General features: G+C 35.9%; 1 protein-coding gene across 1 annotated transcript in view; it reads left to right on the top strand.

Moving 5' to 3' along the window:
• The window catches only part of SBF2 (SET binding factor 2), a 272,334-nt gene that overhangs the window by 130,648 nt on the left and 123,994 nt on the right, over window positions 1-17,692 (top strand). Inside the window, exon 6 of the mRNA XM_074149757.1 lies at window positions 1,615-1,720. Coding sequence (XP_074005858.1) covers window positions 1,615-1,720 — 106 coding nt within the window. The remainder of the gene's footprint in view (window positions 1-1,614; window positions 1,721-17,692) is intronic.

The raw sequence follows: 17,692 nt of genomic DNA, 5'->3' as shown, positions 1-17,692 counted from the left end.
ACTAATTACTCAAACGGCAGTATTTTAAAGTTGATTTCATACAAATTTTCTCACACTTCCTACCCACCCTATGAATTATCAACCTTCTTGAAACCCTACAAATCCCTAATTCTTTTCTGTTTTTCCCATAGCTCTGGCTGCTTTGGAATTTCTCTTAGTGCTATAGGTGGCAAAATGTCCTCTCAGCTTAGTCAAGATCTACCTTACTGCTCTCCAGTCAACCATGTCTCTGTGGTTTTGCATCCCAGGCCTTTTGGTTTTGAAGGGGAGTAATTAGATAGTGTGTTCCATTTGAACCTTATATTACAGGTTTCAATAGTCCACTTGAACTTCTGGCTATTCTTCTACCATCTTCCCTCCCTCCTCCCCTTTCCCCATCCATAAATATGGCTTTCCCCAGTGGCCATTTCCCCTGCTAGAAAAGGGAGGAAAATTCATGCTCCTCTGGCTATTCTCCCTTTTGCTTTGTCTCTTCAAATAAAATGTTCTTTCAGTTAGAACTTAAATTTGCTAGTGTCAAACTACCATTTTAACCAGAAATTAAGTTTTTCTGTTTTCTTTCTTAAGCTTCATCCTTGCAGGGCTAAATCTGAATTATATATCCTACAATGGGAGTGCTCTTCTGATGTTTATATCCAGAAGTCCTTGAGGAGCCTCACAGGTTATTCATGTGTCCACTGTTGAAATAATCAACTGCAAAATTAGTTATTGACCTGCATCTAGGTCTGCTGCTAAAGTGCTGGAGAAGAGCATCTCTGCTACAGCTCAGGGACTTGCTTGGTTTTACTGTGGAACATTTTGGTTTCAAACATCTGCTGTGCAGTAGCTAGAACTTGCTGTCTTTGTATATTCAACATCTCATCTGCCATACAGAGTGGAGTTGTACCACACTTAGTGCTAGTACAGAAACGCGCCCCGCCCCATGGTAGTTAGTGGTTAAAGGTAACCACTTGAAATCACTTGCTGCTTGAATGTCATGTGGATTTACTCAAGAGGAAAGCAAGATTTTTTTGCAGTTACAATGCTTTTTGGGATGTGATACACAAGCGCATTCCTTTCACTCCCATTTCCTGCCTCCCTCAAGGGAGGTATGTTCTTGTGCTGGAGAGGTAACCGAAGTTTCAATTCTACTTTAATCTGCAGAGCAGGAACATGGGAGTAGCAGAAGTGTTCCCTTCAATACCCATATATCACAAGTATGTTCATACTTAAAACGTGCTTGCAGACAGTAGATATCAAAGAACTTCAGTTAGAAAATAATATATATTTTTCTGATATGAATGGCTTTTAAACATTTTTTTGTTGTTGTACTGGAAGGTTTTTTAATGAATTATTAAAAATGTAATATTAAATGCCTTCAAAGCTGTATTTAACTAATTCAATGTAAATGCAAGGAAGGCATGCTATCTGCTACACATTCAAGGAAATGTATCATTGTCCTCGATTTATATTTCAGATCTCTATCGGTCAATTCAGTTATTCTTACTGACTTTAAACTTCTGTATACAAAATAAATACTTTTTACAGGATGAAACACTTATCTGTGTGACAACAGCTTGTTTATTTTATGCAAGTTAAACTTACACTGAATTAAAAAAATAATTATTTCTGCAGAAATTGTTTTCTTTGGGAGCTGGAGACCGTCAACTGATACAAACTCCTCTACATGATAGCCTTCCTGTTACAGGCACCAGTGTGGCTCTTCTCTTTCAGCAACTGGGTATGTCTAGGTCTGCTTTGAAAAAAAATGTCTTTTTTTAAATTACAGAATGAGGTATTTTCTGTTCTCATTCAGATCAAATCATGTTCCAAGAAAGCTACTTGGCAAATATTAATTTATTTTGAATGAAAGAATGACTAATAGTGCTTTTATCCCCTAATCAGACAGTCATATAACTTTTTTGTACATCCTGCCTGTAGTAAGTTATCTCCAATATTTAGTATATGTAAGTGTACTGTGAGCAGAAGTGAGCCTGGCCTCTGTTTAATTACAAAAACATTCATGTAAAAAGATTGTCCACCCCCTTGGATACTGTGCAAACTCTAAACAAAACCAAGGAGGTTAATAATAAAAGTAGTGTAACTGAAAAAGTTAGTAGAAAAGACACCATGTACTGATATTGGTAGCTACGTGGAATTCTATTATTCTGTTGTTACCTATTACTCCCTGTCTTTCAAGAACATGATCTAACACAGTCCCCATCAAATGCTTACTTGTTCATTCCAATTACAGTGTCATGTCACTGTTACCTGGGTACCGCAATACTAATCTTACTTCATTAAATTTTAATACTCTGTTAGTCTTTTTTCCCTTGGTTTGTGAAGTAACTTTGAAGTACGAGCTTGTAGCAGCTGTGGATAAGGATGCAGTTAATAATCTTTTCTTCATAAACTTCTCATGTTTAGTCTCAAGTAATCAAATGGCCTCAGAATATGTGTTGTCATCCATTCTTCTCATAAATGGACAATAAGAATGGATGTGAACTGGAAAAAGACCGGTGAAGAGGAGTAAGAGCTGATGTCACAGGAAGCAATATCAGATTTGATGAGCGCGATGCCATCTGCTACTGATAAGATTTAATTGTATCCTTCCAAAGAGGATATTATTCTAAAAGGAATATCATTATTTTGTTTATAGCAATTTAAATTAAAAACCGCAGCTAACATGGTATAGATGCTACTTATTCTCACCACAGTTCCTATGGTTTTACTTGGCTTATTATGTCAATATTCATTAAGAGCGCTCTGATCAGATTGCAGGCAATTCTTAAAACATGGTTAGGCCCGACACCTTTTCCTGTTTTCTGAAGATATAAAATACAGTATGAGGTATCATAGATATATGATATACCATGTGGTACGGTATGTTTGTTCTATAAGTATGGTATGTGATACCTAAGTTGAGGCAGTTTATTCTGGGCAATTGTAGTGAAGGTTGCTATAAATTCACAGTTCTGAAAATGTCAAAGCAAGCAAGGCTTTTAGCTAGTGCTCAGATAGGTTACTTACCATGTCTTGTGGCACTTGGCTTTCGTATTGCAAATTGTAGTAGTGTTTTGTCACGGAATCAGTCTGAGGAAGACAATGAAGGCAAGTAATCTGAAGAGTCATTGTATGCATTGGATTTATAGAGGGAAACTGTGTAAAGACAGAATGGGAATGTAAATATGGAAGAGGAAACTGAGGACCATCTTTTCTTGGATTTTTAGTAAGAACGTGTTTGCAGGGTGAGCTTTTTTTAATTCCACTCGTGTATAAAACTGAACTATAAACCTTCTATATGAAAATTTAAAATTACTTTCACACACATAGGATTTAAGTTAATATTATCAACTACATTTTATTAATGGGTAAATATATACAGGTGGATGTCATATAACTTCCTAAAGATACTATAGCAGAGTACTGAAGTGTTTGGAGCATAACCAGGACTCCTAGATTGTTGTGCTAGCAATTCATGATCCTTTACCTTTATATTTTAAAATTATGTAATTCCTTATTAGCTCATATGCACTTTACAGTATCTATGCCCCTGATGGACTCTTTGTCTACCATCTTATTTTTCTTTTCCCATTCTCAGTTAGCCTTTTTGCTGTAAACAGTCTGTTTTCTATAATTTTGCCGTTCTTCTGCCTTGGAGGTCTAGTCTTTCTTGCTTTTTGGTGGCTTGTAAGGAGTACAAGTAAGAGTCATTAAGCCCATGCTTACCAGGTGCCCTTTCAAGTTATGGTGCACAAAAGGACATAAAAGTCAGCAGAAGGAAGGAGAGAGAAAGGGAGATATTGAAGGAAATCTTGATCATTGCTCAGAATTCAGGTTAGTGGCACTTCAGCTGGCCTGAAGAAGAGAGAGACTGAAGAAAGTCTGTGATTATAAAACTTGGCAAATCTTTACAAAGACAAGCTATAGGTTTACATCCTGTTTCCCTGAAGAGATTGTACAAGTTCGTAGACAAGAAAGAATCGTCTCAATACCCCTTCTTTTCAGTTGTGGCATAATTTTCTCTTTTACAAGACTGTCAAAACTATTAGGAAGACCTTGTCTAATGGTCTTGCGTTGGTCCTCTTCCTGTCTCTCTCCTATTCTTTGGCGTGATGAAGACAGTAGTAGTTGCTTCAGAACAGGCCTGAAGTTAGTTAAGCACTAGGCAAATAAGTTGGCAGGTAGATTTTTTTATTTTTTTTAAGCAGCTACTTGAACCCTTTGCAAAAGAGACTTACTTGGCTGCTTGACTGACTTTTCCCATCTCCTGCTTCTGACCACTTCTACTTTTGAGGTCTTTTGTTGTTGTTTTTTCTTCTCTTTGCTTTTTTTTTTTTTGTTTTTCCCCAGATGTGCCTTAGTTCCCAGCTGATGTCCCTTTCAAATTTTATGTGTCTAAACATCTGGGTATATAGCACAAAGGCAGAATCATCTTGTATCTCTAGGGACACAAATTGAAAACTGTTTGTGTTTTCATAGTGTACATCACTTTACAGAATAGCGCGTAGTTCTTTTCACATGTAGGTGGTGTACTATTATCGTCTTCTTAAGGCCAAGGTTTGTTAATGCTAAATTTCTCTTTGGATCTTCGAAAAAAGAGTTGTTAATACAGCTACTTGTGTCTGTTTGCAATGGTTGTTGGAACATGGAAACAGACTGTTTTAAATAAATTCTTATTTATTCTCGCTTTTCATGTAGTCTTATGAAGAGTTAAAGGAGTGGGTCCGGAAGGATGTGGTAGGACCTCTTAGCTCATCCCTTTGAAAAAGTTTATTTTTCTAAGATAAAGCCTTTCCTCTGGAGATCATAGTTGAGTTTGTCAGGAGTTTTTTATGCTTTTTGTAATGGTATCCACACTTGCTCTATTTCTCTCGTTTCATTAGAACAGGAGCTTAATGCATATATGTCTCTGGACCTGGGCAAAAGCATTCTGCTTCTGTTGTTCAGTGTGGTGTTGGATAGTTACTTTAATTACAGCTGTTATCCCATCAAATGCTTGTGTTTAGGACACAAATATTGACTAGGCTGTTTGTCAAGTAACGACATGTTCACTTATTTCTCTTCTGGTACAAGTCACTTAATCCTATTTAAATTATTTATAGAAAATTGAAGAGTAGCTAGAAAAATATTTGTGAACTGTATAAATCACCTTTTTAAAAATAGCTCTTTCTTTGAAGAAGATGGGCAACAAGACAAAATTTACCACTATGAATAGATACAAAAGTAATTTCAACATTTATTTTGAGAAATATTGTGCAATAGTAGTCTCATCATGCTTTTTCTGCTTGGCAGGATAATACTGTGTCAGCGGATGACCCTCCCTGTATTACCAAGTTCGCAGCGTATCTGGAAATAAACCTTATTTTTACTTAGGCGTTAAACTACAGTTGGGAAAAACATCCCCAAAGGTTTTAAGCTTAATAATAAGGAACAGCAGTGTTTGACATCTTACATCATACATTCTTTTTTAATTTATAAAAAAAATAACTATATGGGAATAATGTGACAAAAGCCAGGCGTGTAGCTGGATCGCTACACCTAAAAATGATTTCATCAACAAGGATTAGCTGGAAAAACAGTAATCATAAAGTTACTTTTAAAAAATATCTGTGGTAGATAGAAGGCTTTCAATACTCTTATTTCTCGTTATCTGTTAGTAAGAAAGTAGGTATCTATAAAAGCTTCAAAACACAGTAGCCTTCTTCAGACTCAAAGGAGATTTTAGTTATATTTCTCCTCTCACTTTATTAAAAACATATTCCTGTTTTTCTGCCTTAAGCTCTTTTCATTTCTCCAAACTCCAACCCTACTTGCCTTCTCCATTCTGCTGGCAGTATGGCTATTCAGCACTGCCATATTCAGTCATTTGTATCCGAGACATACATCTCCATCTCCACAACAGGCAGTTTTTTTCCAAAGAACCTAAGACACAAAATTATATTAGGGACCTGAGCAGCAAACCAAGAACTTAAGGTTTAGCCAGCACTTTTAATTTTTGTGTGTTTCAAGGACTGGTAGCATGAATCACACTGCTAAGCTGAGCAGAATAATTATGAAAACTTTGTTTTCCTGAAGAATTAATGTTTCCCCCTACTTTCCAAACACTTAATTGAAGACAAAAGAGGTTTTCCTTCATTTCTTTCTTGTTTAGTTTCTTATCTGGGCTGTTTTCCTATCCCCTTATTTCCTCTGTTCCATTTCATTTGTCTGTGCTAGTTTTCTGCTTCATGTCTTTAATTCACCACTCAAGTATTTTCAATAGAACTTGGACTGTCTTTCAGTGTTAGAAAGAAAGAAATTTTTAAATGGCAAAAATGAAACTTTGAAGTAAATTCTGCTTTGAATCTGCTGGATGGAGACACAAGGTAAGGGTGCTTTTGAATGCAGGGTTTTGTAGAATAGAGATTAAATAGATGGAAAAGGATGAAGATGAATGTTAATGCTAGGTTGAGCCAGGTTGGCAAGCTTGTCTTTTATTTGTCCAACCTATGATGTAACTTAGATGAAAGTGTTAAACATCAGTATCCTTCAGTTTTTTTTACATATCTTTAAATATTTTTAATCTAGAAATTGTGCATATACCATTAGGCAGTATATGAAGCCTCTAAAATAAATATTTTATAAATACTGTATTTGAAGACTGCAGTTTCATTAGTTTTCAGTAATTCCAGATGTCACAAGTCATGGGTTGATTAAACTTCTAAAGATTGTTACAGTTGCACAAAATTTAAATACTGGGGCAGAAGTGTGTGATGATAGCAGAGTTGATAAGCAGGGAAGTTCTTCAGTACAAGCAGTTTAAAATGCTCCACTCCAGTATTAATAGTACTGGTAACATGTATATTTTTATTATGGCTATTCAATTCCAAAATTCAACACTGTGACTTGAGATTGAGAAGTTCAGAGTATTATCTTTCCTTTCTCCCTATTTACATGTTCCTACCTTTCTTTTGCACCAGAACAGATAATTCTCTGGTATTGAAGAGAGCTGCTTAAAATTAATTACTTAATTAACACTAAGCAAGCAAATAGAAGTGAATGATTTTCTACATGTTTCCATGGTGGCACACTGATAGTGATGATTTTTCTTCATTTAAACAATCACGGAACCAAACCCCATTACTATTATACAGTGACAAATACATTCATAACAAAATGATGGGATCATATATTAACTATCATACCTGTTTATAATTTTTTGGGGTGAACTATAAAAATGTACAGATGTAAAAGAAATGCTGTATTTTCTCATTTTCAAGTAATTTGATTTGTCAGAATATAATGAAGGATGTTGGGGTTTTGTTAAGTATTCTTATTTTGATAGTGAATATACTAAAATTGGTTTGTGTGTTCAAAAATTTGTTTGTGGTGAAGATCTTAGTTACAACAGCATTATTTTAATTCTTTTTTAATGAAGGTGTGCTGTTCCTTCTCTAGTTAGATGGAGATATTTGTATGTGCAGAGGGATTTTAAACTGGCATGCTTGCCCTTTACAATTTTGATTAATTCATTAAACCCCACAGTTTTTAGATGGCTCTGTAGTTGTGCTGGTAGCATTCAGCATACATTTTGCTCTCAGAAGACTGGAAATCTCTGCTTAGGCTCATGGTTGAGCGGGCTCTGTCCTTGGTTCTTACAACTTTTTCCTTTGAAAGCTGATGTCAGGGCCCTGAGTGCATCAGCAGCCCCCTGATCCCCTCCTTGCAGGGTTGAGCTGCCTGTGCTCAAGGTCAGCCTTGATGTAGCACAGCGGTGCAACCTTGGTTCAAACTGCTGAGGAAAGAGCTGTGTTAAAGATGTGAGAAGGAGGGGCCTGTTGACCTCTTCACTTGGATGCTTCAGACCATGCCCTTGGTCCTTGCCTTGAGCCATGTTGTAGCAATGTTTGTGTCTGGCAACATACCTCTCTGACCCAGATCCTCACCCAGGAACTGGACATCCTCTCTTGATCTCAGGTCATCATGATGACCATGGACTTGCCTAGTGATCAGTGTGACTCACCTGGCTGCCATTGCTGGATCTGATCCTGACCCTGCCATGCTGACTTGAATTCCTCATCACTATGGGCTTATCTGGCGCTCTTGACTTTTGGCTGAACCTAGCTGCTGTCAGCAGACCTACCCAACTTCTCTTCGTCTGGTTACTGTGGGACTCCACCACTTGTTGGTGAGGGTACTCCCCCTTCCCTTGTTTCATACTTGGCACCTGCCTTGTCTTCTGTTATGGAGCAGTGTGCCATTGCTGGTCCCTGACAGCTGATGGTTCTTCAGTTTTCACTGTTAACTGCTAAAAGTCTTGAGAAAGTTGATATTTTGGTTAGTTCTTAACAAATAGTTTTGATCCCTGTGATACTAAAAATCAAGCTTTGCTAGTCCTACAAGAGATGTAGTCATGCAGTGCTATCTGCCTGGTATAGTTTGATCCTGAGGAAGAGATCTTTCTTGATCTTAAAATGTGAATACTGGTCAGACTTTCAGCATTCTGCAATAAAGCTGATTTCATCTGTTAACAACCTTTCCAACATTTTATTACTTCCCAACACACTACCTCAGAAATCACGATGTGAGCTACTGGAGCATGATTGTTTATGTATCACAAAGATAAACATCTCGCAGTTCAGCAACTGTTGACCTATGGAGAATGCAGAGAAACGATCTGGTGGAGATCTGTAATTTTTTGTTTCAGTTCTAAGTACAAAGAACCACGGTGCTGAGTCAGACCTCAACACCATTAGGCAGCAGAAAACTTCAAGTGTGAGGTAATTTTGCTTTGCTGAAGAAAAGGAAGATCTTTTAGTCTACTGACTGTCACAACTTAGTTTGCAAATTAGTAGACACATATATACCAAAAGAGTGCAGTGTTAGCAGTGTTGTCAAAGGTGAGTGATTTACAAGGTTCTTATGGTTAACTCTCATATATAGGGGAAAGGCTGAAAAATTTAGTTGTGTGTCACATGTAGCTTAAGAGCAAGAGAACCTGAATGCTTAGGAAAAGAGTTCACGCTCATGTGAGATCGTAAGACACTGCCCCAAGTGCTCTCCATCGTAAGTACTTATTTTCTTCTTTTATAATAAGGAGGGGCTTAAATACCAAGGTGGAGATTTTCTAGAATAATTAGATCCAAACACCATTTTGCATTTCTGATAGTCAATAGCAAGCAGAATGCAGATATTTTGCTGCTCCCAGGAGCACAGCCCAATTGTGTAGCCTTATGCTTGTGGGTATTGGTTTTAATCTCCCTTCTCAGTGACACTGGAATTGGACTTTCTTTTTGCTGAGCTAGCACAAAGTGCCATGTTGCTCCTTCACAGATAGTCTTTCACTTTTGCTGTTGCTGGTTCTTTTAGCTTTTTAAAATGTGTAAGTCAAGTGGAGGAACTTGCATTCTGGATTGCATAGTGTTGTTTGAGAAAGAGCCCAGCATCTTCCAGTACTGGGAATGGAACTACTGAAATAATTCTTCAGTTTCAGAAGACAATAGAGTTCAACTTAGAATAACTCAAATGATACCTTAACTGTAAGTCAAAGGGTACATGTTGGCTATAAAAAGGTTGTGAGTCAATTAAGGCTGGAAGATAAAAGATGATTTCTAACCATAGGAGGAGAAAAAATCTGGAACACCTTCTGTTGTGGGTAGTAATGATAAGCAATATCACTACATTTAAGATGAAGCTTGATCAATTTGGGATTGTCTGATATAGTCATGACAGTAAAAGGCTGGACCCTTCAGCCCTATATTTCTAAATCCAGAATATGTTAAAATACCCAGAATTCTTGCCTTTGACTACATTTGTTGACACTTTGAGGAATATTTTCTGTAATGTAATAGTTTCTCATTATTTTAATTCTGTTTTAGGGGAGATAGAATGTTCAGCCTCTCATGTAGTATAATTTATGCCAACAGATGACTATTGAATTACTGTGTAAATGGGAAAAGACATTCCTGATAAATATAGATGTGGATTTGTATGGCTGGGAAACATTATGAAAGGGTCACTGCACAGTCAGCACGTGAGCTGGCTTCAACTTGTTGACTAAGAAAATCCTAGTATCTTCAACACAGAGCAAGAATTGTTTATATTTTAATACTTCATTGCGTTCAGAAATAATGTGAGGGCAGCTAAGCAATGAGAGATTTAATCTGCACAATGTATGAAGTGACCAAATGCAGCGTTTTCACCACAGTCATAACTATAACTGGGAGATGCACTAAGACCAGAACATCAATTTGGGGACCTTTCCACATCTCGTGTTTATGAGACTTCCATGGTATGAACCAGAACGTTTTTACCTCTCTCAGGTTTTTTACAAACATCTTACCCAACTCAATTTTTTTTTTTTTTTCTTTCCGTGAAATGTTATATATTGTCTGATGGGAACATACATACCCTTTTTGAAATTTAACAGTATGTATGATTAAATTAAATTAAGATAGTTTTACTGGAGTATATAATCAAGAAACTTTTAATCAGTCTTTGATCTTAATAAATTGTATACTCTCCAGCCTATGGAGCCTGGCACCACATGTTGCATGAGTGAATGCTGCTGGCTTATGTTGTAGTTTCAGTTTAAATCCCAGTGGCCAGTGAGCTGTGATTAGCTCTATAACCCAGCATAAGAGAATTTGCCATTCAAGCTTTCCAAGTAGATTTGTGTAGTCTGTCAAAGAACAAATAGATTACCAAAGGATTTGATGTGGCATTTACTGCTAATGGGCCCTTACTGCTGCAACAGCGGAACAAAAAGAAAGTGTTTTTTTTTTTAGATGCTGTTGGAAATTAAGGCATAGTGTGATAGTGAATTTTCCACAGGGACTCTTCTGCACTCCCAAGTACCTGAACTTTGTGGGCAATCTCTGAGGCTTCATTTCCCCAGTTGCAAAGTCATGCCCTATCCCCTGTACTAAAGCGGTGCTTACCTCACCTGTGTTGAGCTATTTTATCTTACCAAGTTATATATAGAAAGAAAATACCAAGAAAATATATGGAGGGTGGAAGGAGGGAAAGCCACGTGCATTTTCTGTCAGCATTCTTAGGCTGTGGTTTCATGCTGTGGCTGTTGGTCTAATACTGAAGTGCTACCATGAGAACAGATGCATCCCTCTTCCAGCTTGAACTAGCTCACCTTGGACTCTTCGTGAGCTTTAATGCAGGTGTAAAGAAAGCAGCAGCAGCGTGTGGGTGGGATAAGACTGTCCTTTCAATGATAGCCGTTAGAGCAGCTTCCAGTCAGGTGATGTTAAACTACTTCATTATTTGCTGCTCAGTTTTTTATATTTGCTTGGCATATGTGGATACGCTGAGAACTCTTTCATTACCAGTATAATGCTGGTGCTGTGATGCCAGCCGCCAGGAGTCAGGATTCTGAAATGTGTTGGGAAGCAGTGATGGATATTTCTTGTAGCGTTCACTGTTTTGCAGAACAACGAAACACGTGAAATGAGATGCTCGCTTACTTTTTATCCGGTACAAACTTCTATTGCTAATGCCTCTCAATGAGACAAAATACGGAGTAGTTCATTTTAAGCAAATAACTATTCCTTCTGAGATTTGTAATCTGACATAAGTATAATACTACTGTTAACGTAGTAAGCTGTGTATTTGATAAAGTGCTTTATTTAATGACCTGTTTTTTAAAAGGAAGCTTTTCAGGTAAGATGAAAATTAATAAAATTATATATTACTGTTTGCTTTATAACAATGAGGTGAATTTTTTTGAAACGCCTACATGAAAATTTCTTTTGAGATATTTGAGAATAAAGTAATTTTCTATTTATAGTAGTACTTCAGAAAACACGTCTCAGAAAAATAAAACCCAACTATTTCTTTCCAGAGATGAGAAAAATGTAAACTCCAAAAAGCAGATGCCTAATAAATAAACAAACAAATATAGAAAAAGCAAATATATTTCTATAACCTCTGCTTATAGAAAATTCTGAAACAGATTGTACTTGGAACAGATTACTTTTCTTTGTACTTTTGCTGGTATGAATGCAGAAACAGCTTTTCTCATTATCCCAAAGCAAACTTGAGAGCAGTTGAATCATAAGACCTTGCAAAACTTTAAATTTCAATACTTCAGTGTTAATGCTTGTGCTGAAGAGGAAAGAAAAAACAGTTCTATAGAAGTTTCATTCCATTTGTTTTTGTAAAATCATATTTAAATTATTGCTATTTAGTTGCAGTGTGGGCTGAGTTATCAGTACCTCAGGAAAATCTCAGATGATTTCACAAAAAAAGAATTTTTAAAAATTGCTAAATATTTTGCAGAGGTTCCAAATCTGATCTTTTAAGAACATAAAGTGATTTTTTTCACTTTTCAGGTTTATGGTGTTTCACATTTTCTTTAATTGAATATCTGTGATTTTATGCTCCATGAATATCAACCAACAGTGGCTGAAGGTAGCTCTAACAAAATATCTTGATCAGCCACCGCTGCTCTTGTTGTCTTTGCATTTGTTTGATTCCTTTAATATAATGCTTCAGTACTTATGTCCCTTGAGAAAGACTTTGTAGTCATTAGGCAGGAAACAGGTATGTTTGCAATTTCTTGTGTATCCTTGACCATTTTTCCTGTGTACAGTTCAAGAATGACAATACTCTTCTCATTCTTGGATATTTTCTTTCTAAAGATCATAGCAGTTATTACTCTCGCACTGCACTTTTTTCCTTAAAGGACATTTTGTTAAAGGACATTTTTCTGCTTTAAATGAATCCAGTCAAACTATGGGTATCCGTTTGCTCCATGAGGATTTAATTTGTAGCATTTCTACTAAGAATATTTTAAAATTCATTGCATATGGCAGTCTTTCCCATATGTTACATTGTTCTTTTTCATATTGCAGCTACTCATAATTTTGTGCATTTAATTCTCTGTTTTGCCTGTTGGCTTTATTCTTAGCTGTGAGTTAAATACTTTCTTTTAAAATTTTATATAAATAAATAAACCTCGTATTTATATGGAGTTAGTCGTAGTTCGATTCAAATCACTTGAGACTTGCTGGTTTATATGTAGCTGCAAAGACGACAAAAATATCCATCATCAAGTTAAAAAGTCATTAAGTGTTTCCATATGCTTCTTTTGTTGGGGAAAGTGACATGTACGCGTTTCATACCTTTAGCATATACCTTTATATTTTTAGAAATTCTTGTTTGCACGTTGTTCCTATGAATAAAGATAGATTGAGGTTTCAAAGAAAGGATCTATGGTATGCTGGTATATGTAAGTGGACATCACCACACCAGATTTCTGATGCAAACATGGCTAAGTCCCATAATGGCTGTCATCAATGTGTAAAAGTTGTTCAGGCTTTATTCACAGACAGTTCTTGAATTGTCAAGATTGAAAATGAGGGGATAAATACAGTAATTTCATTTTGATGTGCCACTTTGCTTTTAGGTAACATACTTTGCTAAATAGGTTGTATGCGGAATAATTTCCAACGGTCTCTAAAAGGTCATGTTTATAACTTTGCTTTCTATTCATCCTACCGTGGCTTTGAATCGTGGTCGGAAAAGTTAATATTTTTTTATTTTAATCATTTTCCTGATTTCTAACATGAAATTTTAAAAACCAATTGGGTTGTTTGAAAATTTTCTAATGCTTTTATTTGAAGTTTAAAATGTCGGTTGGTGGCTGAACAGAAATCCTCCTTTACTTTCAGACAGTTTAGCATATATGAATCAATTTGGAGAGCTGATAAATTGCAGTATCTGATTTTGATTACTTAAATAAATGAACAGTTGCAAATAATTTCTCCTTCACATCGTTATGGTTTTCAGATTTGCTATCAGAGTAAAGAAAGATAATTTGGGTTTATTTAACTGCTATAAGTAATTTTTATAGCATGTGCGTATTTTTCTAATTTATCTTTTGATATATGTGGGAGAGAAGGTTTCACAAAATATTTGGTACAAACAATAAATTCATGTTTCTTAAATGGGCAGTTCTAAAGAAGGAAAGTCACCTATTTATGGGATAAACATCCGAACCGAATAGCTTCCTATTTTAGATGTCTTCCTAGATAACTAAATAACTAAGTAGAAGATGAGATGTATGAAATGAGGTGTAAAAATAAATCATTTCAGCAGAATACGCTATTACTCAAATGTTAATCCCCGCATGCGTATAGAGACAGACAGGGAACAGAAACCTCTATTTTAATCTGATAGTTAACTGTTCATTGTTGAGAAATATTACTTGCCACCATCCCTGTAGGAGAATAAAAATCTGTCTTGGTTTGCATTAAGATTATTGTCTGCTTAACAGCTCTGAATTTAATTTTATATGCAAACCTACTTTGACTGACATTCTCTTGGCATTTATTCTTTACTGGACTTTGGTTGTGATGTGTGTTCAGTAAAAAAAAAAAAAAAAGAAAAAACAAAACAACATTTAAAAGCAAATACCTACGTCTACTTTTTATCAGCACCTATCAAGGCTGTCTGTATGAGCCAAATATACAATCATTTGCAAATCTTCAGTTGGTAATGCAGATTATATTTGTATAATTCAAAGTTATTGCTTTCATGTAAATTTGGCATTTACCTCCCTGCCGTGTGAGTACTTTATAGATATGAAACAATTATTTTTCTGTTTTATCTTCCATCATCTTTTCTGCTCTATTTAGAAAACTTACTCAACACTCTCATATAAATCTTGAGTTTATCAATCTCATTTTGGTTATGTATAGCTTTAAAATAGTGCATATGAAATGGTTTTGCACTTCTCTCAGGGACGAAGACTTTATTATCTAAATATTTCATAATTATCTGTCTTTAGCTGTATCATTGTCTCTGGAAAAAAAAAAAGGCTGATCACATTCACTCAGTGTATTGGCAGAGTTATGTTTGAAGGCTGAAGAAATCCAGAGGGATTTTGCTGCTCCTTCAAGTAGGTCTGTGGAGGGATTTAATGAAATTGTTATAATGAAGTGGTATCAACATGCAAATGACAGACATCACTGTGTCTTCCTAAGTAGATCATATGATGTGCTTAATCTCTGTTTTCTTGTACCTGTGTAGTTTTGGGTTTGGATGACAACCATCTGCTTGACTCAGTGCTGACAGAACACACTTTGGGGGAGCAATAGCAGTGGGACTATTTATCCAGAAGACGTATTTTTTTATATACTTGTTTTCACAGTCTCTTTGATACACTGTTTAATGACCAATTGGCTTTTATGGCATTCATACCAGAATCTTTCTGTATGGTCGTCCTGTTCCTTACCTCTTTCCACCCTCACCAAGGGCTGGTTTGTAGAGAAGCCTTCGTTCTGCCCTGCTTCTTACTAAGAACACACAATGTTTATGGTTCAGATACTGAATTGCCTTCACTTCAGTTCCAAAATCTCTAGAAATGTGTTTTGATTTCAGTGCTGCATGTCACACCCATGCTTCCTTCTATGTGCTCAGAAATTAGTACAAATGCTTTATTCACGAAATGTTTGATTCTTTGAGGGAGTCTTAGCTGAAGGCTCTGTGCTTTAGAGACTCTTTCTCTTCCTCCTTAGTCTGACAAAGACCAAATAATTTAATCTCTTGGGGTACTTGTCTGACTCATGTTGTCTGTTACCCAGCCAGAAAGCAGGATAAATTAACCCTCACAAAACTCTCTGCTGGCACAGCTAGATTTCTCCCCATTTGTGAGCAAGTTTGGCTATGATTTAATCATGTAGTGTGCTGTGCGATCCTACTCTTAATAACAGAACTGCCTACTCTTCTAAATGTGAATTGATCCTGAACTGAGTGACATAGCAATTTTAGGGGGTTGTTTTAACTATGTGTAGTTGATTGGAAATACCGTGTAATTTTTGGATTGACGAATGAATGCAATTTGGCAAGGATTACCTATATGAGTACTGAGTACAATTGTTGCCTCTTATTTATTAGTTAAGATTGTATTTTGTTCATTAGCAGTGCTATGCAGCTACGTCTAAAAATAAAAATGAAAAGAGTTTTGTTTTCCTCTACTTTTTTCCCAGTTATCTTTAGAGCTTGACGCTGCCTGGCACAGAAATTGGACTATGCACTCTCCACTGGCCTTTCAGAAAGGCTTTTCAGTCTTTGTTGACCCATTTCCTGGATTAGTCTGGCTAAGTTATGGATTATTTTGTCTATTAAGCTTTTTCTTGTGTCCAGTAATTCAAGAATGGCATATTGGCATAATAATATATTCAACTAGTTGAGTTTCCAAATCTCATGTTTATAACTCTTTACAAAAATCTGAAGAAGTTGGTGATAATATTTTGATTTCTTGCAATATAGAGGACAGTTAATAATTTGTCAAGTACACTTTGTGTTTGGGTTTTTTTAATCATGCTTAAATAAATACTTAAATTCTAGAACAACAGGAAGCAGGCAGAATGATACATTTGTTGATGTAGGATGTCAGATAATTTAGTACAAATTACAGATTCTTTAAATACTTGAAAACAGTGAAGGTCAGGAAGCCTCCATTCAAAATTTTCCAGCGTATGTATAATATTTTACAGGATGTGTGTCTGTCTGTAGACTGCAAAAGAGTAATCTGTAGAAATCAGCTTGTTTGTTGTTTTTCATGTTGTCTATTTATGCCCTGACAAATTAGCATCGGATGTGGTGTGAAGTCTGAAGACCAGTATACAGTTCAAGGTTACGGACAATCACAATTGTGTCTTGGAGCATGAGGAAACTGGGCTCAGGCTGTTATTTGGAGCTGTTTGTTTTCAGTAAACATACAAGACTTGAAACGACACCTTCATGGCTTGGTCAGATAATTTAATGAATAGTTTGAATAGTTTAAAAAAGGAAAGTAATCAAAAGTCTTACTATTTATAATTTTTTTGATTCTATCAGATGAAAATTTCCTTCACAGTCATTATATTGTTCATACTCCTGAAAACACATATTTCAAATTATGTGTGGAGCAATAATGTTGTATTGAGTTAGTGGCTATCATCTTGAAAATAAGAAAATTCCAGATTAGAGGTCTATATTGTACAGTTGATTTTATTTATTTTAAGTTCTTCTGTATTGTATACAGAGTATTAAATTTAAAAAAAAAAAAAAAAAGAAGAAGAAAAGGAGAGGGAAGGAAAGCAACTGGTACCAAAGAAGTTGTCTGGGCTGTACAGGTTTTTCAGCCAGTGGAAGTGGTTAGCCTGGGTTTCACTGTCCAAGTGCGTTTCCAAAACAAGTAGCCTGTTTTCAAGTTGGTCAATATTGGTGATATTAGCTTCTCAATGGAAGAGCACTTCTATTACGCAAAAAAAAACCCCACCCCAAAACAAAATAAACCCCACTAAAACTTCAGAGCCTCTCCTTAGGGATAAATTTAATATTTCTTAGGCTGAGAAGCTTTCATTCGGGAAAGTGAAAGTGTAAAAACCAGTGGAGTTCTCACTTAAAACTGGCTTTTGTGAAAGATACCTCAAGAAATGGCATTGGTTATTTCTTGGCATGGTTTTTGGTATTGTATTGTTATTTTTTCTAAGTCATTTACATATTTTTACATGAACTCTGACTACAAAGGACAAGACAAATACTGTTATTGTGGTATCCTCTTTTGTATTGAAGGTACCTTGCAGAAATGAAAGTAATTTTATTTTCACTTGCAAGCAAGCACACAAGATTCCTAGTCTCTTTTTTCTCCTGCTTCTACTGAAACATGGCCAGTTTTGGTGAGGTGACTTTCTGCTTTTTATGTGTTTAGAATGCAGAAAATGGCTGA

Source organism: Numenius arquata, chromosome 6 (assembly GCF_964106895.1).
Source record: "Numenius arquata chromosome 6, bNumArq3.hap1.1, whole genome shotgun sequence".
NCBI classification, from domain to species: Eukaryota; Metazoa; Chordata; class Aves; order Charadriiformes; family Scolopacidae; genus Numenius; species Numenius arquata.
Note: the sequence above shows the minus strand (reverse complement) of the source record. Positions and strands in the feature narration are given on the sequence as shown.